The following is a 27,629-nucleotide window of genomic DNA, read 5'->3' as shown; positions in this document are numbered from 1 at the left end:
TTCTTTTCCCGTGTATATAACCACACCTAAAACAATACCCAAAAAAAAAAAAAAAAAAAAAAAAGGACAAATTGGATGACTGATTGCAAACGGACGACAATAAATGGACAATTAGCTCAAAAAGTGTGTTTACAGTTAACGGATGCAGCTGAGACTCAGACAAATGATTCAATACGTGGGACATCCAGAAATAAACCATTACAATGAGGCCTATTATAGTCAGATCAATGGTGCTGCTTTGGTAATGGACTGATTCATTAAAGTAAACTAATTACTGATGGAGTATGCAGCCTCACCACTAAACGAGGAAGCAGTGAAGTTCCACTTTTGTTTAAACACAATAACACTAGGGGTGTAACAATATTCAAACCGAACCGAAGAACCACGGTACATACAGCGAAACTCTCTTGGCCTACCTGCTGCTGAGGCACTTCAAACACGTACGGCCATGATGGTTTTGAATTGCTCGAATCACTTTGAAAAGGAAGGTACCATTAAGGGCAACAAATGCAGAAATCTGTCATATAGGCTACATAAAATTATAATGAAAAACGACTGTAAAAGAATATGCCATGTTTCAGCGCACTGTTATGGAAAGAATGCGTCCACAGAGTTATATCTTCATGACTAGCACAGTCAAGTTCACTTGTGCAGTCACTCACAGCCTTTTGTCAAACTGTAAGACAGTTTTCAATGCGCTCTCAGCCAAAGCGCGCACAGCCACCTCTCAAACAGCTCGCGATTCTTGAGTGTCAGATTTAGTTATTACATATTTGATTAAAATCATTTCCTTATTGTCCAGCTATTCCATTTTATTTATCCATGGCACATGCATTTTTTATATGTAGCCTAAGTAATGTTGTCCAATGACTTGTTTGCATTATTTTATTTTATTAAATTTTTTTTAAGGTAATAGATTTTTTTGATAACACTTTACAAAGCAACAATTTTTAAAGTCTCATTTGTTAATACATTAATTAACATGAACTAACAGAGAGCAATTATTATTATAATTATTATTAAGTTAAAAGTGAATCTAGTGTTCTTTAGCACATGGTGATATGCCATGAACCCTACCCCCACAGCAAACAGAACTAAACCGAACCATACCGTGGCTCCAAAACCGTGATATGAATTGAACAGTGGCATTGCCATATTGTTACACCCCTAAGTAACACAATATAAAACGTGCTGCAACAGAGCTTAAATACTTCTCAATTTCTTTAAGCTTGACATCGTTTCATGTTTGGAAAGCAATGAATCCTAGGCTGCTCTCAAGGGGGTCTTTAATGGGCTAGAACTACAGGGCATATCGGTTACTCGCCCCATGGTGTTTTGTGTTGGGTCTGCTTGGCTGGATGGAATGACGTCACCAGACTGTGTTTTGTGGGGAGATATGGAAGGACTTTCTTTGGCTGAAGGTCACACCATGGTGGGGAATAAGAAGAACCTCTAAAAACCCCTGGAGAACCAAGACAGGGGCAACCACAGATCAATGAAGGGCTGATCGCTGGCACAAACGCAGGCCGCTTGAAGGAATAGTACTGCTATTATTGTTGGACTGGGATCAGATTCTAAACAACAGACCCCTAGGAGATGTCAGAGAAAACGTAGCGGCAAAAAACGATCTCGGGCCTGTTCTTTGGGGACACGTTTCATTGACACCGCAGGGACAGGACTGCAAAAAGCCAGACACTTTGGCTTCCCATTAACGGCTCCTCATATTTCTCTGCTCATGAGATTGTTTGAATAGTAGCAAGATGAGTCTGGCGATCTCAAGTGACAAACAAACGGGAGAGCGAAGGGGGTCTTAAGTGATGCTGGCAAATCGCCTCGGTATCAACAGCACACTCTTCTACAACACAATAAACTCAAAAGATATTTGACCTGTGATGAATATTTCAGACCTCTGAGGCTTGTGTTTTTCTTATATTTCTATAAAAGAAATTTTGTGCTGGAAAAGACTTTGCTTACCAGATGCCACCACAGTGCTGGCCCACAGTGTGTTCTCAATACTCAAGCTCTCGTGGATAGGAGGGTCACAGTCCTCCTGGGGACAGAGGTCGTATATTAGTCCGGGTTTATACAGTCTGTTTTGATTTCATGGTTATCTTGCACAGGAAAGAGCGGTTATCAATTATGGCCTTATTCTGTTTAAAGCAATTAAAACAGGTCAATAAAAATGACAAAGACTCAAAGCACAAATAATGAATCGATGAATTTTCATCACAATGAACGGCAAGTAGGGAATTAGATAGCGGATTGAATAACACTAATGCCCGGTTAAGTGACACAGTCCATTTAGAGGGAACGGTGAAATCAGTTTGACTTGATTTGCCTTGTTTACAAAAACAGTGCCATGCTGAACATCATAATAAGGCCTTGTTTAGTGTTACCACGCTTCGTGCTGAGCAGAATAGAACAGAATTTCTAACGCCAGGCCATAAATCATGGGAGAAGCACAGAAATTAAATCTTTAAATGCTTTTTTCCACATAACATGTTGCGGCTGGGTGAATACGGATGATATCTAATTATCCTCTGTCAGTAGGGCATAATATACAGTGAGAAAGAGGGCCACACACATCGTGGCTGCTGAGACATGCACACTGACACAGATAACGAGAGAGATGTGTCCTCTATTCAAGACGGCCCACATGTTTGTCATTTGTCTCTTTCTGGCCAACAGATTGGCTAAAAATAGAAAGAGGTTCAACAAGAGAAAAAGTAAGAGAAAGAATCAAAGAAAAAAGAAAAGGCTCAAAGAAATTGAGTGTTTTAAAGGTGCCATAGAATGCATTGATACAATATTTTAAATTGTTCTCTGATATCTACATTTAGTCATTTAGCAGATGCTTTTATCCAAAGCGACTTACAATTGGGCGATACATAAAGCGATTCTTCTTAAAGAGGCAAACAGATACATGAAGTGGTTGCAATACCAAGTTCTTAGACATTGTTCAAATAAGTACAAACTAGAAAGAGAAGGAATAAATAAAGAGAGATAATTTTTTTTTATTTTTTATGATGAAGTCAAGTAGCTTCGAAAGAGATGATTTTTCAGCTGTCGCTTGAAAATTTTCAGGGATAGAAGGTATGTGGCTTAGGTAAGGGCAAAAAATCTCCAGAAATGGTTTTACATGTCCATTTACAACCCTAGGATTTGTCCCTAGAATGAAATGGTCTGTTTTTACCTTATTTGGAAGGGTCATGAATAATAATGTTGAGCTCTGCTCTAAATGGCTGTTTCACAGTGCGGCTCAAAGTTGAGCTCTGCTCTGAATTGGCTGTATCACAGTGCGGCTCATTTCAGTAGCTCACACAGCAGGAAGGAAACACAGGGAAACTATATATTTCAATACTGTCTCTCGCAGTTATATCGTTGGGTAATTATACTGTATATAAAATGCGGGCATCAGGGAGCCGCTATTAATATGCGGGGCATTGAAACTGCTTTCGAATGCACGATCATTTTTTACTTTCACTTTCGAGATTTGCGATCGCACCACACATATTACAAGATCAGATGCTAGTCAGTGGTGCTCAGGATCTGTAAATCATTCGCCATCATCCTCAGTCATCTCTCCTTACTCTGTTTATGTGGTAAGTGAAATCTTATGTACTGTAATGTAACAGGCTACCGCTAGCAAGCAGCTAACCATGTCCCTTTAGTCGCATTATTTTATTAGAACGCGCGTTATTTGTTTTCTGAATACAGACACCAACCCATCCCTGCACATCACATCCCCTGCACAGCCTGGAACATAACATTTATTTCCATGAACTGCCATTTTCGCTATTATCCTTGCTTGTTTCTTCACAATACCTTCAGAATTTGGCTGTGCAGGTTCGGCTGGCACAGAACATGGGCGGGTATATGCAAATGTTGTGGGCGTAACTATTAGTGATCCCGACTGTAACGTCACAGTCAGTGTTATGTTCTTTTAAGTTCAGTGTATTTTTCAGTGGTCTTTTGCATGCACAAGATTTACATAAGGAGGAGGAAACAATGGTGTTTGAGGCTCACAGTATGTCATTTCCATGTACAGAACTGTTATTATTCAACTATGCCAAGGTAAATACAGCTTTCCATTCTAGGGCACCTTGGACAGAAACATGGACCAAAACAGTTCCAAGATGAACATTCATAATTCTTTTCTGCAGCAGTCAATCTGACAGTTTAATAAAAAAACATTTGGCTGCATCATATTATAAGTGATAAAAACGGTCATAACTTAAAGGGATGGCTCATTCAAAAATTGTTTTTAAAAATGTTGTCATTATTTGTTGTTCCTAACCTGTATGACTTTATTCCTAATCCAGAACATAAAAGAGGATATTTTCAGAAATATCTCTGTGTTTTTGTCCAAACAGTGGAAGTCAATGCTCAATGAAAATCGTTTAATTACAAATATTCTTCAAAATACCTTCTTATGTGTTCGGCAGAAGAAACAACATAAATGATGACAATTTTAATCCTTGGGTGAACTATCCCTTTAATCTATAGCACGTGAACTGGTCAGTTTATGTCAAAATAAGTGAAAGCCCCTTTCTGTCAACAAATATTTAGGCACATGCATTTATTTAGCTATATAAATGAGGATATATCTATTTTTGTTGATTTTGCGTTTTCATTATTTTTGCACTACCACAGTTTGGGGTAAATTTTTATTTATTTTTTAAGAAATGAATACTTCTAATTGGTATGGACACATCAAATCAATAAAGACTTTTACATTATAACAAAATGTATCTTTCAAATAAATACAAAGAATATCCTTAAATCTACAACCACAAAAGAAAGCGGGAGGTAAATTCCATGGACTGACCTCTCTGATACTAACAAAGATGTGCGTGCACGTGACTTACATTAAGAATAATCATATTCACATTTGCATTTATAGATTGTTGTATCCAGAGTGACTTACAAATTAGAATAATACAAGCAGAAGCAATCAATCAAGTGATTAATCAATGGATTAAATTGTCATTGTAAGGAGCTGTATTGACGTCTGAACCATAAAACTTTATTAAAGGGATAGTTAGGGTTGCACGATTAATCGAATGCGATTGTCATGCGCATTTTGATAGTAATGCCGGTTCTGTAATCAGCAGGAAATCATCATCACGTGCTTTCAGATGGAGCAGAACTTACTACACATAGCCGTAGTTCACTGACAAGTTACGCAAAAAAATTGCAGACGATTTTATTGCGCGATTCTGAAATTCGAAGAAATCGTTTGCGATAATGACAGCTGTTTACATAGCTTCTCAGTGAACTACAGCTCTGTGAAGTAAATGCTGCTCCATCTGAAAGCATGTGAAAATACCACATTTAATAACATATTTTTACTCCAAACTCACTTCATAACATCAGTCGAATGTTTGAAATAAATCCTTCTGTGAGATGAAGTGGCTTCTTACACAGAATAAGGCACGCAACATATTTCATAGTATTTAAGCAGTGATAAAGGCATTGCATTATAAATATACTTTATTTTAATGAAAATTATAATAATAAGAAGTCAGATAAACCATATATTGCCATAGTCGTGTGTTTATTAGTCAAGTTGATCTAATAAATAGTCAATGAATGCAGTTGAATCTTCTGTTTATTCAGCTGCAACGATAGGCATTTTCTGGGTTTCTTCTGCGAGGCGTATTTGGAGTTTCAGCGCGAGAGCGCCCTCTGGCCTTTGGATGGAGATTTACTGCTGATCACAGAACCGTGCTTCACTGAAAGATACGCATAACAATCACAGCTTCTGTCGAATCGCGATCTCGATTCCATTTCGATTTATCGTGCAGCCCTAGGGATAGTTCACTAATAAATGAAAATTTTGTCATCAATTACTCACCCTCATGTCATTTCTAACTTGTATGGCTTTTACAGTGCTTTTTTTGTCATTTTTGAGCTTTCCAGTCCCAGTCCTCACTCACTTTCATTATATTTAATAGACGATAATCTTCAAAAACACATCTTTTGTGTTCCACAGAAGAAAGTAAGATTTATGGGTCTAGACAACATAACGATGAGTAAATAACAGCAACATTTTTGCATGAATTACTCCTTTAAATAAATAAAGCACTGAAGTGGCTATAAGGAGCAGCAAGTGTGCGGGTAGTAAAGAACTGTGGGAAACAGCGTTTGGAAGTGTGTCCCTGTAGCTACAGATTTGTGAAAGCAGGATCAGGAGGGTGACTCAGCGCAGGAAGTGATCTTCTGCCCCTGCATGCTGTGTGGCCAAGAGCGAAGACTTCAAACAAAGACAGGCTTCATGTGGGGGGTCTCTTTTTCTTTTTCCTCCCTCTCTCTTTCTCTGGTACTGCGCTAATCTGCTGTTAATAAGGAACTGTGTTCACCCAATGGGCTGGGAGTGAGCCTAACAACCCGTGATGTCATCAGCATTGGCTGGTTTTACATTCCAGAGACACTTCAGCTCATAGTCATGTGAACAGGCACACTTTGAGAATCCATGATATTTTAATGTGCAATTAAAAACAGCGGTTAGGTTTAGTTTACTGGGCAACAACACAACATTAAATATACCTCTACAAAAGCCTAACAACGGGTTTAAATTGGGGCTGTGACGTCACAGCTCATGCTAAACGAAGCCTCGTAAAAATTCCTTCATTAACAGCAGTTTTTCTTACCCTTGTGAAGTTCCCCTCAAAACTGTGAATGTCCAGTTCAGGCTTCTGGGCGTAAACGTATGCGCTGATAGAGAAGAGATCCTGCGGATAGAAAGTGGAAAAGGTCAAGAAAAAACATTACCTCAATAAATCAGCACCAGAAATGTCATCCGATGAACAAAGTTCTGGGCTTGGCCCAAACCCAACCTCTTGTTCGTGCAAGTATTATGGCAGGACTTAAAGTGACTAGCAATCAGAGTGATTCTCATGAAAATAAGCCCCTTCTGACATCCTGCCACAAGTCTGAATTTCAAACAGAACAGATAATGCAGACAAAACAACATAATTAAAACAAAAGGAAACTTTGACTGGCTGCTTAGAAATTATAATGACTTTTGCATTCGATGACGTATCCGCAAGTATGAAAAACAGGGATGTTTAGCAATCTGACCGTCAAGCCCACCAGACACCCGATTCGACCACTCCTGCTGCTTTACTGCAGCAATCATTCGGCAACTTGCTGAAATTTTAATTCTGTGATCACATTAAGTGGTTTCGGAAAGACAAATACAAACGTGAACCCTTGCTCGAGGTGAGTGTCATCTCCACGCCGATGGCACCGGGAGACAGGCTGTTTGGCGGATTCCAGTTGTCTCTCGGGGTAAAGTTACCGGCCCATGTGAAACAAACCCTCCGGCCAGTAAATCAGATACACAGTGATATCAAACATGAGCCTTCGTATCATCAGCCTGAGAGAGTCTGAGTGTGGGACACATCACTCACTGTCTAGGGGGGTAAAGTTACAGACCCATCCGAGAGCAGAACAGAAGGAGCTGAAATGTGATTTGGGATGCAGCAGCTTTTGCTCCAGAAGTAGATGGGTGATGATGTCTTTGACAGCTCAAATCATCTAAAGCCCTGTTCACACCAAGAACGATAACTATAAAGATAACTATAAAGATAATAATATTAGCGTCCACACCAGCGAACGATATCGTCTGTTTATTCTAAGCGCACGCACGTCTGCCGCTTTAAATTCTTGAGCTCGTTACAGCAGGATGGATTCTGATTGGCTGTCAATTTTTAATCGTTCATCAGCTGGAGAAAAATCGTTTTGAAAGTGATTCCAACGATATCATTTCTCTTTGTCTTTATCATTATAGTTGTCGTGTGGACTCTGCTATTCTTTAATACTGAGAACGATTTTTAGAACTATATCTTTATTGTTATCTTTATAGTTATCGTATTTATTTATTTATTTTGTGAAAAGTTGTCTGTGAGGACCGAAATAAAAAATGATTGATTGATTGATTGATTATCGTCCATGGTGTGAACGGGCCTTTACTTTTCTATTATTTGTATATATTTGTTTATACGATATACTTTATTTTGAGCGATAACATTTTTTAATTGGATAAAAACCTAATCAAGTCAAATTTATTCCACACACACAAAAAAATGTAGGGGGCAACTTTGATATTTTTGACATTTTTCATAACTTACAGACTACTTTGTAGTGCTGAGCGGTATGACCAAAAATTTATATCATGGTATTTTTCAAAATGATACCGGTTTCATGGTATTTTTTTTCATGCATGACCGGGTGTTAACCATATTTTCTACTGATTGAGAGAGGAAATACTGCAGTATATTGACTTAGAATGCCCTATTTTACTGTCACGATGAGTGAATATTGTCAAAAAATACCACACTAAATAGTGACTAAACAGGACCCCTCTTAATACATGTTAACCAGGAGTCACTCTCATTTATAATCGTGGCATCGTCTGATAAAATCAACATGCATCTACACTAAAGAGCGGCTATGCGGTTGTTTTGGTTATATTACTTTTTTGTCTCATGCAGCGCACTGCCTGCGTCTGAGTAACAAACTAAAAAAAAAACAACAAACAAAAAAGTGCATGTGATATTAACAGACGAACTATGCTCATATTTATAATTCCAAACAATCAGTAAGCGACAGGTGCTTGGAAATGCTGTTTTGTAACGTTACTCATTTATTGACGAGTCGGCTGCGGTGCGGCCAACTGAATGCGCTGCTTCTCTGCCACTCACTGCACAGAACAGACGCTGAGAGAGGTTATAAGGGGGTGACTTCTCCGGGAAAGACAGACCTCGCGTTCGCGGGACTGCACTGGCGAAATCTTCCAACTGAACCATAGCAAAGGTTTATCCAAAAAAGTCGCTAGGTTTGTCAGTATGAATATTCTATGGAAAAAAGCCGCTAAAAGGGTCTGAAAGTTGCTAAATCTAGTGCTAAAGTCGCGCTCGTGTGTGTGAGACACGGGAGCTGATGGCAGGGGGCGGTGGATATTTGTGGCGGTCAATGTGGATATTGTGGATGAGTTCTTACGTGTCATCACTTTCTATTAGTTCTACAGCTTCAGTTTTGGAACTTTCACGCTTAGTAACACATACAGCTGTTCCCTCACCACAGTGCAACAGTGAAAAGGGACCCCTTTCAAACAGTGTTGTGTTCCAAACGTTGTGTATTTTAAAAATTCATATCATAACAAAAATAAACACCGGTATTCGGTATGAACCGGTATACCGCCCAGCACACCGGTATACGTGCCAAGCATAAATGCACCATTAATAGACTTGAAATGTAAAAGACTAGGACTAGATCATAACATCGTATTTCATACAAGAAGTCAAGCGTGCTGCAATTGCCAAATATTTGTATAATTTATTATTAACAGGCATTACGATCACAGCAATATCGAAAATTTACTGTTTTTGTGTAAGACGAGGTTCATACCCCTAAGGCAGGTAGTCTTTGAGTGCAAGCAACAGCGATTCGCAGCTTCCAGTCTGTCTCTCCATCCAGCTGATCTGTTCTAATAAAACACGAACCTGGAAAACAAATACATTATCTTAAATCTGACAACAAAAAAAAATTATTTCAAAAGTCAAATTTAACCTGACAACAATAATCCATTCTGGTGTATTATCTTTATTTACAGACTTGAAAAGTGAGAGGGATGGAGACGTATGCGTGAAGGACGCATTTGTTATGGGCCAAAACCTTGGCCCTTATACACTAAAGAACTCTGAATGCTTAACATATTGTTCATATTGATCTTGGACAAGACTGATATAACAGTAGGCAATAGACAGGAAAGGTCATTGTCTTTAAGCTCTCAGAGCAAAAGTTTCAGTGCTTCATCATGCTCTATATACTGAGAAAGCCAAAAGTATCAAACCTTGCTGAAGCACAACCTGTCAAAATATGTCTACACACACACACAACATATATAAACAATATGAAAATAAAGATAATACACACACACACACACACATATATATATATATTTTTTTTTTTTTTTTTTAAGAAAAAAAATTGTGGAAATTGTAAGAGATAATGCAAAAAAAGGACCCTATAAATAAATAAATAAATAAATGATGCTGGGTGAAATATGGACATGTTCTTCACGTTTCAATATTCCATATACAACACAACAGAGCATCTGCTCACCAAGAAATGGTTAATGTATAAATAAAATAATAATTACTATTTACTATTATTTTAACTGTCCATTTTAAAAATGAATCAAATCTGAAAATATTTATAGATACGGAAAAACTGGAAATATTTATAGATACAAAAGATCTAGCAAGCAAACATGAGAAATGGAATTAAGCTAAAATTTACAGCATAAAAGACTGAAAAGTATTTTATAATATTCTTTCCAAATTGTTAAAAATCTTAAAATGTAAGTAACTTTAAAGAGCTATATAGAGTCTACCACAGCTAAAAAAACAGAAACATTTGTGGAGCACATCAGATTTTTAAAAAACAATTTTTAAGCTTTTCTGATTTTAATTTTGCTATCTATAGAAGGCAATTGCAGCATCTGGCGAAAGCTGTACAGCCCCAAAATACTGTAATAATGTATCATAATGTGACTAAGTCATTTATATGGCTCCGTGCCAAGTAAACACTGGTAATCATACACACACTCTCTCACTTTCACACAGAGAACATTCTTACTCAGTATGCAAGAATTAAAAGTGCCACTTTAAACTAGTAGGTGAAGCACCAGCAGTGTTCACAAGAAATTACAAAACTAAGAGGCTATTAAAGCACACTTTTCAAGAGAATCAGAGCTAATCAAAAGATAAAACAATAGATAAATTGTTCAAAATTAAGACAAAGCATTTGGACACTTTGTGGTTATAAAACGTTAGTGGAACATGCATAGTTAATCTGATGAACTAATTGTGGTAAGACACGTGTGAACTTGGGTGGAATTGACTTCATAAATTTACCAAAATGCACTATTATCTAAATTTTTTATATATAAGAAAATTAAGTAATACAACTTCAATTCATAGAATGAGCTCTACAAGCGGCTCACAGGCTCCATATGGGCTACAAGGTACCCGTGGGCACACTATTGGAAACCACTGACTAATGACACAAGTAGTTATCGTCTGAAAGCTTCGCTTGTATGTGAACAGTCAAACTCACCAGTCTTCTCTGAGGTTCTCAGAAAAATAATATCAGCAGGAATTCTCTGATTCTATAAAACAAAACATTACACATCGGTCAGAGGCAGATGGGCTTTCCGTACTTTCTCCGTTTTAAAAATGAGTGAGTTGCCCACCTAGGCAGCATAGAATCTTCAGAGATATTAATATATTAGTTATGCTGAACTTAGCAATAATGTGGCCATATACGTATGTTATTGACTCCGGTTCTGTAACGTTAATCCTATTTTAGCGTTGTGTTGAATAATTGAACAAGGTCATTTCCCTAGCAAGCAATTAAAGCGAACCACAGACAGCGAGGGGAGAGACAGACACAATGTCCCACTGAAAGAATGACAGGATTTTATGTGACGGATCACGTAGCAGCAAGTTTATGCTGATACCTTGAACAACAAAAGAGAGGAAGGGATAAAAAAAAAAAAAAGGACAACAAACCTTTTCCACAATGATTAAATCTCCAACCTGTATGTCTGAGCTCTTTACTTGGACCTTCCCTGAAAAACAAGATGGACAAATAATTGTAATTAGAAATGAATTATTTAGCCTTAGGTGATAAATGAGACCTGCGCCCAAATTTATATTTAATAAAGACACTTTTTGAAATGATAAATATTAGGATTGTCAAAGTTAACATATCAAGTAGGATTATCTGTTTAATTTCACAACTTTCATTCTGTTCTGTGTGATTTTTTTCTAGCTGACTGGGAGTGAACAGAGTCGCCAAGATTTCACACACATGTAGAAAAAAGCCCCAAGCAGAGTACCCGTTTCCCACTAGATGGAGAAAGACATTCTTTATGGATAATTTATAGACAGGGCGTTCAACAGAAGTCATTTGCAATTTTTTGTATGGTGAAATTGAATTATCATCAAAGATCAACAAGTGACATGTCACCCAAGAGTAAAGCACCGTCATTCACAGAAATGTGGAGGCTTCGACCTTTACACATGTAATAACGTTCCTAAAATTATTATATTGCATATTTTGCATAAAGTTACTGAATTGCATATTTTCTGTGCTATTTTATGTAGTTTGACCAGTGCGACGAGTGACATCAATACAAATAAGTCAAACCCAATAATTTAATGTTATTTAGCTCCCTTTCACTAAAAAGGAAATAAATGTTAATAAAAAGATAAAGAGATTATATAAAACCAATGATATAATGCATAATTTTGTGTAATAATAAGTGCAAAACCTGAAATAAACCATTTTAGATGTCTAAAACAGCACAACCCCCCCCCCATCCAGCTCAAACAGGATGATCTGTGTATATGGCATAATATCAGCAGGATGTGTCATATTGTGGTCACCTCTCACTGTGAGTTTACTGTACAGCTGGGAATTCATCTCTTTATCTCTCCTACAGCGCCGAACTTCGTCAACTGCCTCTCTCACCATGGTGACAGCTAACACAAAGCCCTAGACAACAAGAAAAAAAAGTAACAACAAGAGTGATGATTGAAATTAAATTTTTGTGTTCCACTCCCATCTTTGTGCGGTTAGATGTACTCACCAGTGGGGCCCAGTAGGTGTACAAATATCCTATCTTCAGCGATGGAACAAACTGAGAACAAGCCACTACCAAAAAATACAAGTTGAGGAAGAACTTAAACTGCTGGTAAAGAACCTAAAACAAAAGAAAGAGAAAGCACCAAAAATAAATCATCATCATGCAATATATTTGATGAAGATTTGATCAAATACCCATGACAAATTGAATCGAAAAATGTAAGGTATTTGACAGTAATACACGTAACATCCTATTCTTAACACAGCTTTTGGAGACACACCTGACTGGTTTATACATAATTCATCATACAAGCTGCAAATTCTTTGCCAAGGGCACATACAGAAGGTGCGTTCCACTGAATAAGACATTGCCAGCAGTCATACCTTATACACACTTCTTCTGTAGATGTCGCTGGATCACGAATGATTCGCGTGAACAAACGCATTTAGGCAGACCGTGGATCGTCGCATTCCCTTCAAATCGAAAGTAACGTTAATCCTCGGCGTCTTCAGCGGCTCAGATGTCAGTAGTAAATGACGACTGCTATGTTCATTATTACAGCCAGCAACAAAACACCTCAATCGCTTAATCGGAGACATTCTTGTCTTCCCCTGCACCGGAGTTGACACAATGGGAGGGTCTAAGGTAAGATGGCCTTGTCAATCAACTATCGTGGGAGGGGCCTGTGCAGAACTACGTCATTCTGACATGAATCTCAGAACGGCCTGATTTGAGAAAGGGGATTTTAAAATAGGGATTTAAAAAAAAAACACTGGGTGGATTTTTATCATTATAGGGTGGATGTTTACACACACTTCCAACACACATTTATGTTCAAACAACAACAAAAGTGAATTTTACATCTGATGACCCCTTTAAAAAACGGCAGATAAACTCTATAATTTCTTTCTATTAATACATCATCTTCATAGGTTCCAAATGAAGTAACTCTTGGAGAGTCAATGGAGCTCAAAACATGATGCTCTGTTCATATTACATAACATGTATAATATCATCAGGATGCGTTACATTGTGGTCACCTCTCACTGTGAGTTTACTGTACAGCTGGGAATTCATCTCTTTATCTCTCCTGCAGCGCCGAACTTCGTCAACTGCCTCTCTCACCATAGTGACAGCCAACACAAAGCCCTGGATGACAAGAAGAAAAAAAAAGGAACAACAAAAGTAACTATTGAATTTATATTTTTGAGTTCAATTTCCATCTTTGTGTGGTTGGATGTACTCACCAGCGGGGCCCAGTAGGTGTACAAATATCCTATCTTTAGTGATGGAACAAACTGAGAGCAAGCCACTACCAAAAAATACAAGTTGAGGAAGAACTTAAACTGCTGGTAAAGAACCTAAAACAAAAGAAAGAGAAAGCACCAAAAATAAATCATCATCATGCAATATATTTGATGAAGATTTGATCAAATACCCATGACAAATTGAATCGAAAAATGTAAGGTATTTGACAGTAATACACGTAACATCCTATTCTTAACACAGCTTTTGGAGACACACCTGACTGGTTTATACATAATTCATCATACAAGCTGCAAATTCTTTGCCAAGGGCACATACAGAAGGTGCGTTCCACTGAATAAGACATTGCCAGCAGTCATAATACAGTAGATCACTTACACACTCAGTGGAAAAAGATACGTTGGATTGCTATTACACCCCTTTACTTCACAGCTAGTTACACATTAACCTGATTACTGAGCAAATCTGCTGTGCATACAATGGGTAGAGATTTCACTTTAACTAAATAAATGCAGGCACAAAGAAAATATGCAAAATAAAATGACAAAAATAAAAACTATATTAATTATAAATAATATTGATAACATAAAATAAACATTAATACAACATTTCACAAATAATAATCAAAATATTCTCCTTGTTATTTTGGTAAAGAAGTCAATTTTAGCACTCTCAGAAACCAAAAAAAAAACATGCAGAGATTGTTTATACTGCCTTACCCCTGGCACAAAAGTGACAATGTTGTATTTCTGATTCTTGATGGCATTTTTGGGGTACTTCTCTTCACATTTCTCAGGGTGCCCCAGCCACACCGTCCGAACTTTTAGCTCCTTCTTCCTGCGACATGTGTGAACCAGACATTCGCAACAGCTGCGTGACAGAGACCACGGGAGGAAAAAGATCATCCAGTGATTAGACAAATTCACTTAAAGGAGGACACAGTGCTACAGGCGCAGTTCAGGCCTGAATTCCAGTAAATGGTCTTTATTTAAAAATATCCCTGACCGAATAATTAACAAATATCAAGGCTGGTCATTACCCCTAATTTAAGGGATGCACTGAAAACCAGTGATTTTGTTGAATTATCACCCTGTTAATCACTTAAAACTCTCTTGAAAACGAACACTGAAACCTTTTGCGGAATTCATCACCAGTCACGCGTATCCAGTTGATTCCACTTGAAATACAACTGACATTAATGCAACATTAATGTAAGTGATGTTACAGAGAGCGAAGACAGCCTAGCTCAGTCTAGTTTCACTTGAACTTTGAGCAGATACACAGAGCACTTCCACTAAGAAGTAAGACTGAAACAGGAGAGCCAGAAAACAGTCAAAGAAGACTGTGGATGCTCTCAAACCCTCAAAAAGAGTGTTTGTGAAGGAAAATTTGTGAGGTGGAATAAACTCATTTTGCTTCCGTAATATGAAATATTTGACAAATGATGAATTGTGCACAGTGAGACCAAGAAGCTTATGAAAAGTGGGTTAGTTTTGATTTCATGTCAACTAAAAAATACTACACTTATGGGAGTTAATAATTTTGTAAATGACAAACACTACAAAAATCCTCTGAGGTAACCGATTCCATGTAGATACCTAAAACAGAAGAACAAACCTGTATATGACGTCCTCTATAACCCCCTGCCAAATGAACCCCTCCCTAATAAACTGAAAGCTCTGATTCACTGTGAAGGTCAGAGAGACCATCAAACACTTTGTTGACCTTCAAATTCATTTTATATTCTAGCGGTTGCCATCCCCACTGAACGGCGTGACGGTACTCTGCCGGTACTCTGCGCAGTGTACACAGTCATGGCAATTGGTTTGGCAGGCACTGAACTAAATTACATAAACCTTGAAAAAAATATAATAATATTTGTGTTGGCCCCCTCTGTCTCCTGTCTGTAAGTGCCAGCGCCCTGATTCATAAGAGAGATTATTTGCTCAAATGAATGTAGTTCAAATAATAGGGCCGTTTGAATAAGCAAAGTTATTCTGCTTGAATTATTTGTTGATTTCATAATCCTTTGCCTAAGCACACAGAAAATTACTGGAAAGCAGCAAACTGGTCAGCTGTGCGAAATCCCATTTGTTCATTAGGAGAAGAAAAAAAAAATCAATACCCAGCTTACAATTGAGATGCGCTGCTGATAATGTAGCGCATAAGTGGAGAAGAGTCAAGCACACACACTTTCATAACAATAAATGACTAATATATGTCACTGATGCCACACAAAAGGCATTGAGATATTGTGGGAATGCAAGTCCAAAATAGACATTAAGTCAATTTTAGCACTCTCAGAAACCAAAAAAAAAACATGCAGAGATTGTTTATACTGCCTTACCCCTGGCACAAAAGTGACAATGTTGTATTTCTGATTCTTGATGGCATTTTTGGGGTACTTCTCTTCACATTTCTCGGGATGTCCCAGCCACACTGTCCGAGCTTTCAGCTCCTTCTTCCTGCGACATGTGTGAACCAGACATTCACAACAGCTGCGTGACAAAGACCACAGGAGAAAAAAGATCATCCAGTGATTAGACAAATTCACTTAAAGGAGGACACAGTGCTACAGGCACAGTTCAGGCTTGGATTCCAGTAAATTGTCTTTATTTAAAAATATCCCTGACCGAATAATTAACAAATATCAAGGCTGGTCATTACCCCTAATTTAAGGGATGCACTGAAAACCAGTGATTTTGTTGAATTATCACCCTGTTAATCACTTAAAACTCTCTTGAAAACGAACACTGAAACCTTTTGCGGAATTCATCACCAGTCACGCGTATCCAGTTGATTCCACTTGAAATACAACTGACATTAATGCAACATTAATGTAAGTGATGTTACAGAGAGCGAAGACAGCCTAGCTCAGTCTAGTTTCACTTGAACTTTGAGCAGATACACAGAGCACTTCCACTAAGAAGTAAGACTGAAACGGGAGAGCCAGAAAACAGTCAAAGAAGACTGTGGATGCTCTCAAACCCTCAAAAAGAGTGTTTGTGAAGGAAAATTTGTGAGGTGGAATAAACTCATTTTGCTTCCGTAATATGAAATATTTGACAAATGATGAATTGTGCACAGTGAGACCAAGAAGCTTATGAAAAGTGGGTTAGTTTTGATTTCATGTCAACTAAAAAATACTACACTTATGGGAGTTAATAATTTTGTAAATGACAAACACTACAAAAATCCTCTGAGGTAACCGATTCCATGTAGATACCTAAAACAGAAGAACAAACCTGTATATGACGTCCTCTATAACCCCCTGCCAAATGAACCCCTCCCTAATAAACTGAAAGCTCTGATTCACTGTGAAGGTCAGAGAGAGCACCAAACACTTTGTTGACCTTCAAATTCATTTTATATTCTAGCGGTTGCCATCCCCACTGAACGGCGTGACGGTACTCTGCCGGTACTCTGCGCAGTGTACACAGTCATGGCAATTGGTTTGGCAGGCACTGAACTAAATTACATAAACCTTGAAAAAAATATAATAATATTTGTGTTGGCCCCCTCTGTCTCCTGTCTGTAAGTGCCAGCGCCCTGATTCATAAGAGAGATTATTTGCTCAAATGAATGTAGTTCAAATAATAGGGCCGTTTGAATAAGCAAAGTTATTCTGCTTGAATTATTTGTTGATTTCATAATCCTTTGCCTAAGCACACAGAAAATTACTGGAAAGCAGCAAACTGGTCAGCTGTGCGAAATCCCATTTGTTCATTAAGAGAAGAAAAAAAAAATCCATACCCAGCTAACAATTGAGATGCGCTGCTGACAATGCAGCACATAAGTGGAGAAGAGTCAAGCACATACTTTCATAACAATAAATAACAAAAATTTATTTTAATCACACTTGTGTCACATGTCATTGATGCAACACAAAAGGCATTGAGATATTATGGGAATGCAAGTCCAAAATAGACATTGAGCTTGTTGACATCGTTGGCTGGATATGCAAATTTTCGGTTGGCGTGTTTGACCTTCTGACTGATGATGTGCAGAGAGCACCTCAACCAAAAAACACGACCTGTGCTTGTGTGTGCATTTCATGCACAGTTACCGGTGCATTAGAAAGGAGCTGAGTCAACCTGGCACAAGCACTACATACACACACAATAGGCTGCATGACAATGATGACATTTTACTAATAAAAGGTGAAGGCCAAGATGTTTTGAATGCCATCTATCTATCTATCTTATTTTCATATCTTTGAATAAAATCATAATCACTGACTTAAGGCCTGTTTACACCAAGAGCGATAACTAAAACTATATTAGCGTCCACACTAAGGTATGGCAACGTTAATATGTTTATTAAAAGCATGGACTGCAGTTCTGTTGTCTGCCGCTTTAAAAGCTTGAGCTCTTTAAAGTCTGATTCTGAATATCAATGTTTTATCATTCTTCAACTAGAAAAAAAAAACATTCTGAACGTGATTTCAACAATATCGTTCCTCTGTGTTGTTATGGTTATAACTGAGGTATGGACTTCCCTGTTCTCATAGAATTTGCTTATTAAAATTGTATAATTATAGTTATGATATAAACAGGCCTTTACAGTCAAAACCAAACTATTTGTAATCAAGTTTTAAATCTGAGGCCATTCACAAATAAAAGGTTCTCATGATATAATTTAATTGTTGTCGTGTGTAAGTATGCATCAGAGAGATGTCTTTGGCCCATGCATTATATTTGGCATTTTTGTGACACACAGTCAAGTTAAAAAAAGTGGTTCATGTTAGATTGACAAATACTAAGTCTAATTGACTAATTTAGGAGCACTGGGATATTGTAGGAAACACTTTAATGTTTAAATATTAACATGCGCTCTCATGTGGCCTGTTACCTGGTGCACAGGACCTTCCATCCACCACAGAGGAACCAGCCCAGTCCTCTGCGTCTCTGACTCACTCTGGCTCTGGGCAGCGTCTGATAGTCACTTTCGTCATTTTCAAAAGCTTCCTCTGACATCATCAAAGGCATCTCATCAAGGTTCAAGGATTCGTCTTCAATCTGATACCTGAAACATTAAGACAAAAAAAGATGACGTCACCCCTCTAGCATGTTAAGCATCATAATAATTATTATGAATTATAAAAGTTGAATAGTCCTTTTTATTTACAGAAATTAACAAAAAGCAAAATAATTGCTAAGCTACAAAAAGAGCATAGATTTTGTTTCGAATTAAGAAGTCATGTCACAAATGTAATAAACAGACACGGTTTGTTTCCCAAAACAGCATTCCTACTTTCATTATTACCTCTCAAATAAAAAAAAAGACATTATGCAATGAAATAAGGATTATTTTTAAAGGCGCCTACATGAATGAGTGGAACAACAAATGCAGAAGTCGAAGGATCTGTTCCTCTCTCACACTGTGTTCCTCATTTATCGAGACGAGTCTCAAACCCAGATCAGCAGAATGCTATTGTGACACTCTGAAACAGCCGACATCCCGAGAGGATATCAACTTCCACCCACACAAAAGCTAGACTGTTTCTGCACCAGATCCACTTTAGCCTTAGCGTCAAAACCTGCACACTCACTTTTCACTCTAGAGCTGTCTGTGGATAGATTTAATTCATGCAATTAGGCCTCGGTGACCACTGTAAACACTGACAGGCTTTTGCAGTTGAACACTGAAAAAAGCATAAAACCTACCAGCCTCAAACCGCTGACTGAACAGGCCTCCTCAGGTAATGATATTGTGTCTGTTAAATTATTAAAGAAGCGTAATACACTCACAATGGAGGACATTAACAACCTACAAACTCTAGTCCTAGGGATCTTAAAACAACACTCCCTTTTCCACTAAAAGAATGAATCAGGAAGAAATACATTTGAGAGTTCAGAGAGTGAATCATATTTGATCCTCCGCAACACACCGGACGCCCACATTGTGTAGTGAAGGGTACTGCACTGAACTGTATGATAAAAGAAATCAGATCACCATTAAACTTGCTCAAAAAATCAAGCATGTTTGAACATGTTTTACCATATTTAATGTGCTCTATGTATGCATGTCGATCAATGTTTACATGTAAATAACAGCCTAAATTAAATCTGTTCATCATATAAAGTGACTTGGAACACTTGGATTAAAACGCTCAATTTATATGGACTGTTTACAATGTCTTCTCGAATCCTGAATGTTTTGGTGGAATGGACTTTCAATGGAGGAACAGAAATCTCCCAGGTGATTAAAGAATAGTTCACCTAAAAATGAAAATGTATTCACCCTCAGGACATCCAAAGTAGATATAGAGTAGAAGATGAATTAGTTTCTTCATCTGAACAGATTTGGAGAAATGTAGCATTACATAACGTTCACCAATGGATCCTCTGCAGTGAATGGGTGCCGTCAGAAGAGGCCAAACAGCTGATAAAAGTAATCCACAGTAATCCACAACATGACTCCAATCCATCAATTAACATGTTGTAAAAACGAAAAGCAGCATGTTTGTAGGAAACAATCTATCATTAAGGCTTGTGTTTTGGGCAGAAACAGTAGTTTAAAGTTAAAACTCCTTAATGATGGATTTGTTTCTTACAAACTGGAGTTGTGGGGATTAATTATACATTATCGTGATGTTTTCATCAGCTGACTGAACTCTTATTCTGAAGGCAACTTGGATGGCCTGAGGAGGAGTACTATTTCAGCACATTTTCATTTTTGGGTGAACTGTTACTTTAAAAATACCTTCATTTTGAAGATGAATGAAAGTCTTATTGGTTTGAAACAACATGAGGGTAAATGAGTAAGTCCGGCTGGTCGGATGCTCAAACAATCAACCTATGCATGGCTCACTTATAGCTGGCTATGCATAATAATTTCTCAATGATTTCGGGGCGAAATATGGTCCAGACATATTCTTGACAAGTTTCGTGAGATTCTCCATTATAAGAGACTTTGAACTAATGGGAAATGACAAATATTAGCTCTACAAAGGCTAATCGGTTCCTGCCACAATAGGCAAGTTATTATTGAGGTATGTCAACAAAAACATATCACTCTGACATGTGTCTGTGGATTTTAGCCTTTGATGTCCATTAAAAAATACTTTTTGGTTAAACCGTCTTGACAGTGGCCAAGCAGAATGGGCGTAATAAAAATAAAGACAACTAAGTTAGCTGACCGTTGTAATCATAAAATGATACAGTCGAGCAGGGCCAATGCAAGACATTCGTAGCTCGCAGGCCCACCACTGATATTTGTATTCAATTGTATGATAAAAGAAATCAGATCACCATCAAATCTGCTTAACCACCCATAGAAATCAAGAAGGACAACAGAATAAGCAAAGTATGATCCAAACATAGCTGGTGGTCCAATTCATCTCTCCTAACTGTGGTCAGTTCTTCTGCTCTTCTTTTTCCTCCTCAATAAAACACAAAACGATTTACAAAGTGATTATGTGCAATAGCATTACCCCAAACAATGAAATCAAATTAAGCAATCACTTTGGTTTTGGTCCATACTCTCAAGCAGCAATGCCACAAGTGGTCCTTAACTGTCAGTATTTGACAAAGAGCTGGATGCCATAAATACAGATCCTGTCTGCTGTTAGGCTGTTTATGCGGTTCAGGAAAACCAGATGGACAATAGTTCCTAAGTGAATATCTTTGCCATATTTGCCTCGCATAAACCGTGAGAAAACAGTAGGGATGCACCGATATGAAAATTTTGGCCGATACCGATAACCGATTATTCTTTATTTTTGAAAGCCGATAACCGATATGTTGGCCGATAAATCTATATCCAAATTGTTATATGCTTTTTGAGAGCCTGATTACAAAAAAGGTCTCATCATTAAAAGTCACATCCCAAACACTTCAACATAAGCAGCCTAGTTTGAACGGTGTACGTTTTAAAAATATTTTTACTCTCCCATTACCAAATTTAGTCATAAAAGTCTTACAAAAAAATAAAATAATGCATAAATAATGCAAACAAGTCACTGGACATCATTACACGTGTAAAGAATCAAAATGAATGCGCCACAGATCAATAAAACGGAATAGCCTCTGCACAGACAATAATTAAATTATTTTAATTACTAAACTGTATTGTTGATGAAAATTATAAGAGAAAAATACAAGTGGTTGTTGTTATTAATAATGTATCAATGATTTTGAAAAAGTAACAAATTAATACCACTGTTTTAAATAGCAGCCGTTGAGCTGCGCGTGCTGAAGCTGAAGAGCTGAATGAACATGGCAAACTGAAGCGTTTTGCTGGCAGCTTATTTAACTCAAGGAAATGCATCCTAAGATTAATATTAATACAACATAAACATAATATTACAACTTATATATGTACAAAATGATGCAGTTATTGCGTGCTATAGTCAGAATGTGTGATCCTGTTGTGGATACGCTCTTCCCATATCAACGCGCTGAAACACAGCAACTAAACCCAAAGAATGCACAACGTTTTATTATAATAATGTTCTCATTAGAATGTTATATACACAACATTCCCAATCATAGTTATTAATGTTGTGCACTGCTGTTTGAGCTGCGTGCGCTGAGCTAAAGACGATCACCGGTAAACTGAAGCGCTCTTTTAACTTAACCAAACGTATTCTATATGAGATAAATCAGATATACATCAAATAAACACAATATTACAACGTACAATTGCACAAAAGGCTGCAAACGAACAGCGCGCATCTGAAGTGTCTCTGAAGGAAATAATGCATTATTTATTGGCTTTAAGATATCGGCCAAATTTTCTTATCAGGCCGATACCGATAACAGAAAAAATGAGCATTTATCGGCCGATACCGATATGGCGGCCGATATATCGTGCATCCCTAGAAAACAGTTTGCAGCGATATCTCGTCCAGCTCAGCATCAGAAGACCATGGCATGTGACGCGTATAATAACATTACCCGAGGGGAATTAGATGTTGTACGAGATATGCTACAGATGGAACAAAGATGGTCTAATGATAAACCAAAAACTCGTGACATATTCTATGACTGTACCTGATGCACATGAATTGTGTTTTAGGTGCTTTGTGATGTTTAATGAATGTTCTATAGACATATTCTATGTGATTTTACATGAGGTGCTCCACAAATGTACTCACAGCTACAGAGTAGGGGTGTGCGATATATATCGTCTGCGATAATATCGTAATTGTTGTTTTAACGATGTGCGATTTGACATTATCGAGTATTTTGCTAAAACCATTCAAAACATCCCTACAGAGCGCACGCATACATTACGTGAAGTCTAGACTAGTGCGTTTGCGCATTTAGAGTGTGTTCTTTCACTGCATGATTCAGTCTATTAAAATGCATTTAGAATGATCACAAATTCAAGACATGATTGCAGAAAATTTATATATTTATACCACTTCATATAGTTATTCAATTTCACACGAAGAGTGCCGTTTTTCTCCATTACAAATGTGACATTGAATTCAATAAACAATAAGTTAATTAAGAGACTTACGTTTTAGACACCATATTGCTTGTTTTTGCTCTATTTCGCCAACAAAAATCATTCCGAATACAGCCACAGCGCTGTTTTGTGTCTCTGAGCAACATGACGGTGTTTCGTTCTTGAATGAATCAACCGTTTAAATGATTCGGTTCAATCGCAATGACTCACTTATTAACAGTGATTTGCTGCCACCTACTGGCGGTTTTAATTTCACATTTCGGCTTTTTCTGTTTTTTTTGTTGTTGATTTTTTTCATGTGTTAAATCATTTCAAATATCAGTATTCAACGTTTTATGTTTAATATATCAAAACATTATTTATGCATTTGTAATTGCAGGTTAAACGCATTCATGTCTTGCATTAAACAAAATACATGTGTGTAAATACATCTAAATGCCACTTCAGATACAGCTTCTGTGTTGATTTAATTTGCTTGGTAATAAGATGTTTCATGAGTAGGAACCGGAATGACAAACATCTCACATGATTATATCACGTCTTAATCACCACAGGCATCTCTCTGGGAGTCTTGTATCCTCTCACGTGCTATCAACTGTAATCTGACACTGCCGCTAGCGTTAGCCCGTTAGCACTCAACCCCGGAACCGTGGAATAAACAAACCCAATATCGACACATACGTTAATTATAACAACTCAGATGAGAGTCTTGTGTTTAAAAACAGTGTTTAAGGTTAACATCCTACCGTCTACATACCTGGCAGGTCTGCCAGCACTATAATACGCAGTTTTTCTTGAATTCTTCCGTACAGGATTCAGAGGGATGCTGTCCGCCATCTTTGCTCGGCTACTTATGAATGTCGTCACGTCCGGACTAGAGTGAGGGAGATATCTGCTGTAATCTGGAAAAATGATTTTGAAGGTATATCATTTTAATTGAATTCATGGGCTATCGTTGATGGTTTACTTAACATTAGACGTCTTATCAGTGTTGTCCTGCTGTCCTTTGAAGGCTTTGTTCCCAAATGAGGCCAATATTTTGCATTTAAATAACAATAATATAATTATTTAAGTGTATATATATATGTATAATAATGTCTGACACAAGTTTACGTTACAACACAGACACATACCGAGAGACTGAGATACATTGTTACAATATACAAGTAAGGTGACACAAACTAAGTATTTTGTTTGAGATTTATTTATTGAGGGTGGCAGCAATATTGCATCTTAGAAATAAATCCAGTTCAGTCAGTGTTTGTGTTTGAGACACCACCTCAGTTGTTTCATGTAAAAATACTGATGTGCAGACAGAAAAGCAAACCTGGAGTACTTTTTATTTGTTATAATGTATCTGAGTACAAAAATAGTGCCTCCTTTTTATGCAGAGGACACATCAAATACCCCGTCCCTTGTTTCACCATTACTTATCTTATGAAAAAAACTGCTCGTTCAAATTCTTTACGTTTTTTTCCCAACACTAAACAATATATTATATAAGGAAAATAGCACTACAAAATAAAATGTCCTGACATGACACGCTTAGTAAATAAGACATAAGCTACCATTACAGACAAGCATATTGTTTTCACTTTTTTATTTTCCCTTGTACATGAATGTTTCTGGAAACATTGATTTGTTTTGTTCTTGATAGGAAAACATACCTCTAAATTGTGAAATAGAATTGTCCTGCAACACGTTCAGATGCATCAAAAGGGCTTCATTGATAACTATACTTTAAACTGAAGTGTAAAGGTGTTTTTAATGCAAGTTCTTTATTAGCAGTCATATTATAGTTCATAGTCTCATGTTGGCCCACTAAATCATTTTGCATGTAAAAGTAAATAAGGCAGAGAATAGCATAAAACACATAATTAGCATTAATAATATAATAATACAGGCTGGTATAAGATGGAACGTTTCATTGCTGATGGCAGCTAAAATAACAATAACTTTCATGGTGGTGTACTTGATTTGCATGAAAATAAACGATTTGCATCCAATGCATAGCAGCAAAGCAGTGGGATGTCAAAGAATAATACATTTCTTTTCAAAGACTCTGAAATGTCTTCTTTATCTTTTGCTCGGGGATTTAAATTACATACTTTCAGCTGTAGCTATATTAAGACCACAGTGTCGGAATGAAAAGTTTCTATTATATATGCAAACATGTTCCCTTTCCCATGAATAGAGCAATGTTTGACAGCAGAATCAGAGGGTAAAAACAAATAAAATAAAATACATATTTACAACATAAAATATGAATTTCATTTCAAAGCAATGCCCTTGAATCAAGTGTAAGGTTTCAGTCAGTGGACATAATTGAAAAAACTAAGCGTGGCCTCAGTTTCAACAATAAAAAAAACACACACACAAAAAACAAGTGCCATTATAGCATAAGATAAACTGAATCTTTCCCCACATGAATCAAGCACATTCTAAAGAGTTGATTCTGATTTTAAAAAATCAAGACACGTTTATTTCAATGTTCCTTATGCAAGGAGAAAGAATATGTCACCTTTACTTTAACTGATTCCAATGTCTTTTTTGTCATCAATCATCATGGAGAAGTGTTGTCCAGCACCCCTTTCTAAGCCTGTTTTTTCCATGGCTGTGATTGGTGGGCTGTTTCCAGTGCTAGCCTTGTCCGTGTCCACAGTAATGGCAGGAAGCTGGGGGACTCCTCCACTCTGAATGACGGATATTTCATTGTTCCTCATTGCTAAGCCATTAGTTATAGCTGCTGCATATCGGCTCCAGAAATTTTGGTCCACATTCATGGCCCGCGCTGCTAAATCCTTCTGAAACGCTTCGCTGAATTTCAGGGCATCACCGCCCAGAAGGGCAATTGGGTTTTCCACAGACAGACGTCTACCTCTACGGGCAGGAGTGTTATTCCACATATGGGTGCCCATGTGCACCTATAGACAAACAGAGATGAAAATGAAATCAATAACAAATCATTTTACACTATTCATGGCATATGTGTGTCTGTAGCATTGAGCTTTTGCAGTATACATGTGTCTGTAGCATTGAGATATTACAAAAATGACCCATGTTGCGACAACCACCATGCGTATATTATTTATTTATTCCTCTAATTGACAAGATGGTGGAGATTTGAGAGTAAAGTACAGGGAGAGAGGGGGAACATGACTGGGCCTTGACTAAGGACGGGCTCAAGCCCGTGCCCACACATGCACAACAGCCAGTGCCGGCCTGTCCAACAGGAGGACGCCTGGGGCCCCACCTTAAGGGGAGGGCCCCGCGGTCGTGAGGTTGTTAATTAAATTTCAAGGTGTGTTCGACTTGAAGCGGCGCGGTGCAGACAGATCGGTGTTTGACATCGAAGTACCGCGAGAGCTATATACTAATGGACAGCTCTGCATGTTTTCCTATCCTATTGCAGTACTTTAATGTCCAACACTTATCGATTTGCAGCGCCCCTTTAGGTCAACACACATACAGATGACGCACCAGATGTACAGTGCGTTTAAAAACATTTAATGACGTTTTTGCTCTAAATTAATTTCATAACATCAGTCGAGTGTTTGAAATAACTTCCTTTTGTGATCTGACGTGGTTTCATGTCACAGAATGAGGCAAAATCATTTTATAATATTCTATACAGTGATAAAGGCTATGTCGATTAGCATTGCATTATAAATATACATTATGCATATAAAAAAAATACCCGTGATGGCTTGAAGAACAGAGATGCACCATTTAGTCACAATCGTGTGTTTATTGTCTTCATTCTTCATCAGTTAAAACGTCCTATCTGTGTTTTATTCTGCTACTGCAGCGATAGCATATGCCTTTGTCCATATTAGGGATTTCCTCCAAAGTGATTTTTGTGAGTATTTCATTTTATGATTTTTTCACTTATGGTTTTACTGCACGAGGGCGCCCTCCGGCTACCAGTATGAATGAAACAGCTTCAGCTACTCACTACACCTTATTTTGGGTAAAAATAGGAAAAAATAATACTTCTAAGTTTTTCTCCAGTGTAGAGGAGTTTTCTCTCTGTTTCTCTCAGTGGATGCATAACATTTCCTGACAATAATTAAAAAATTACTGTTAATGATTTTTAATCATAATCATTTATAATAAATCCTTAGACATTTCTAAACAATTATAAACCTCCTGCATGTTAACAGGTCATGCTGCAGTTTTCTGTAAACTATATTAATAATAATCATTATCAATAATTATTACTTTGTTCAATGATTTATTTAGTTATAACTATAATCAGAATTATTAGTAGTCATATTGATATATA

At 37.4% G+C, this 27,629-nt stretch overlaps 2 protein-coding genes across 2 annotated transcripts in view; both read right to left on the bottom strand.

The window, feature by feature from the left end:
• Nucleotides 1-24,187, bottom strand: part of LOC107563702 (probable phospholipid-transporting ATPase IIB) — a 55,540-nt gene extending 31,353 nt beyond the window's left edge. Inside the window, exons 1-10 of the mRNA XM_016248651.1 lie at nt 24,102-24,187; nt 18,779-18,952; nt 16,275-16,425; nt 13,909-14,022; nt 13,702-13,810; nt 11,583-11,641; nt 11,128-11,179; nt 9,415-9,509; nt 6,654-6,734; nt 1,975-2,050 (exon numbers count right to left, since the gene is read on the bottom strand). Coding sequence (XP_016104137.1) covers nt 1,975-2,050; nt 6,654-6,734; nt 9,415-9,509; nt 11,128-11,179; nt 11,583-11,641; nt 13,702-13,810; nt 13,909-14,022; nt 16,275-16,425; nt 18,779-18,952; nt 24,102-24,181 — 991 coding nt within the window. The 5' untranslated portion in view covers nt 24,182-24,187. The remainder of the gene's footprint in view (nt 1-1,974; nt 2,051-6,653; nt 6,735-9,414; nt 9,510-11,127; nt 11,180-11,582; nt 11,642-13,701; nt 13,811-13,908; nt 14,023-16,274; nt 16,426-18,778; nt 18,953-24,101) is intronic.
• A 740-nt stretch (nt 24,188-24,927) lies between these two features.
• The window catches only part of LOC107563697 (sal-like protein 3), a 17,135-nt gene continuing 14,433 nt past the window's right edge, over nt 24,928-27,629 (bottom strand). The window contains exon 4 of the mRNA XM_016248644.1: nt 24,928-26,268. Coding sequence (XP_016104130.1) covers nt 25,873-26,268 — 396 coding nt within the window. The 3' untranslated portion in view covers nt 24,928-25,872. The remainder of the gene's footprint in view (nt 26,269-27,629) is intronic.

Source organism: Sinocyclocheilus grahami, unplaced genomic scaffold (genome assembly GCF_001515645.1).
Source record: "Sinocyclocheilus grahami isolate Dianchi unplaced genomic scaffold, SAMN03320097.WGS_v1.1 scaffold887.1, whole genome shotgun sequence".
In the NCBI taxonomy this organism is placed as follows: Eukaryota; Metazoa; Chordata; class Actinopteri; order Cypriniformes; family Cyprinidae; genus Sinocyclocheilus; species Sinocyclocheilus grahami.
The sequence above is the reverse complement of the archived record's forward strand: the minus strand, read 5'-3'. Positions and strand labels throughout refer to the sequence as shown.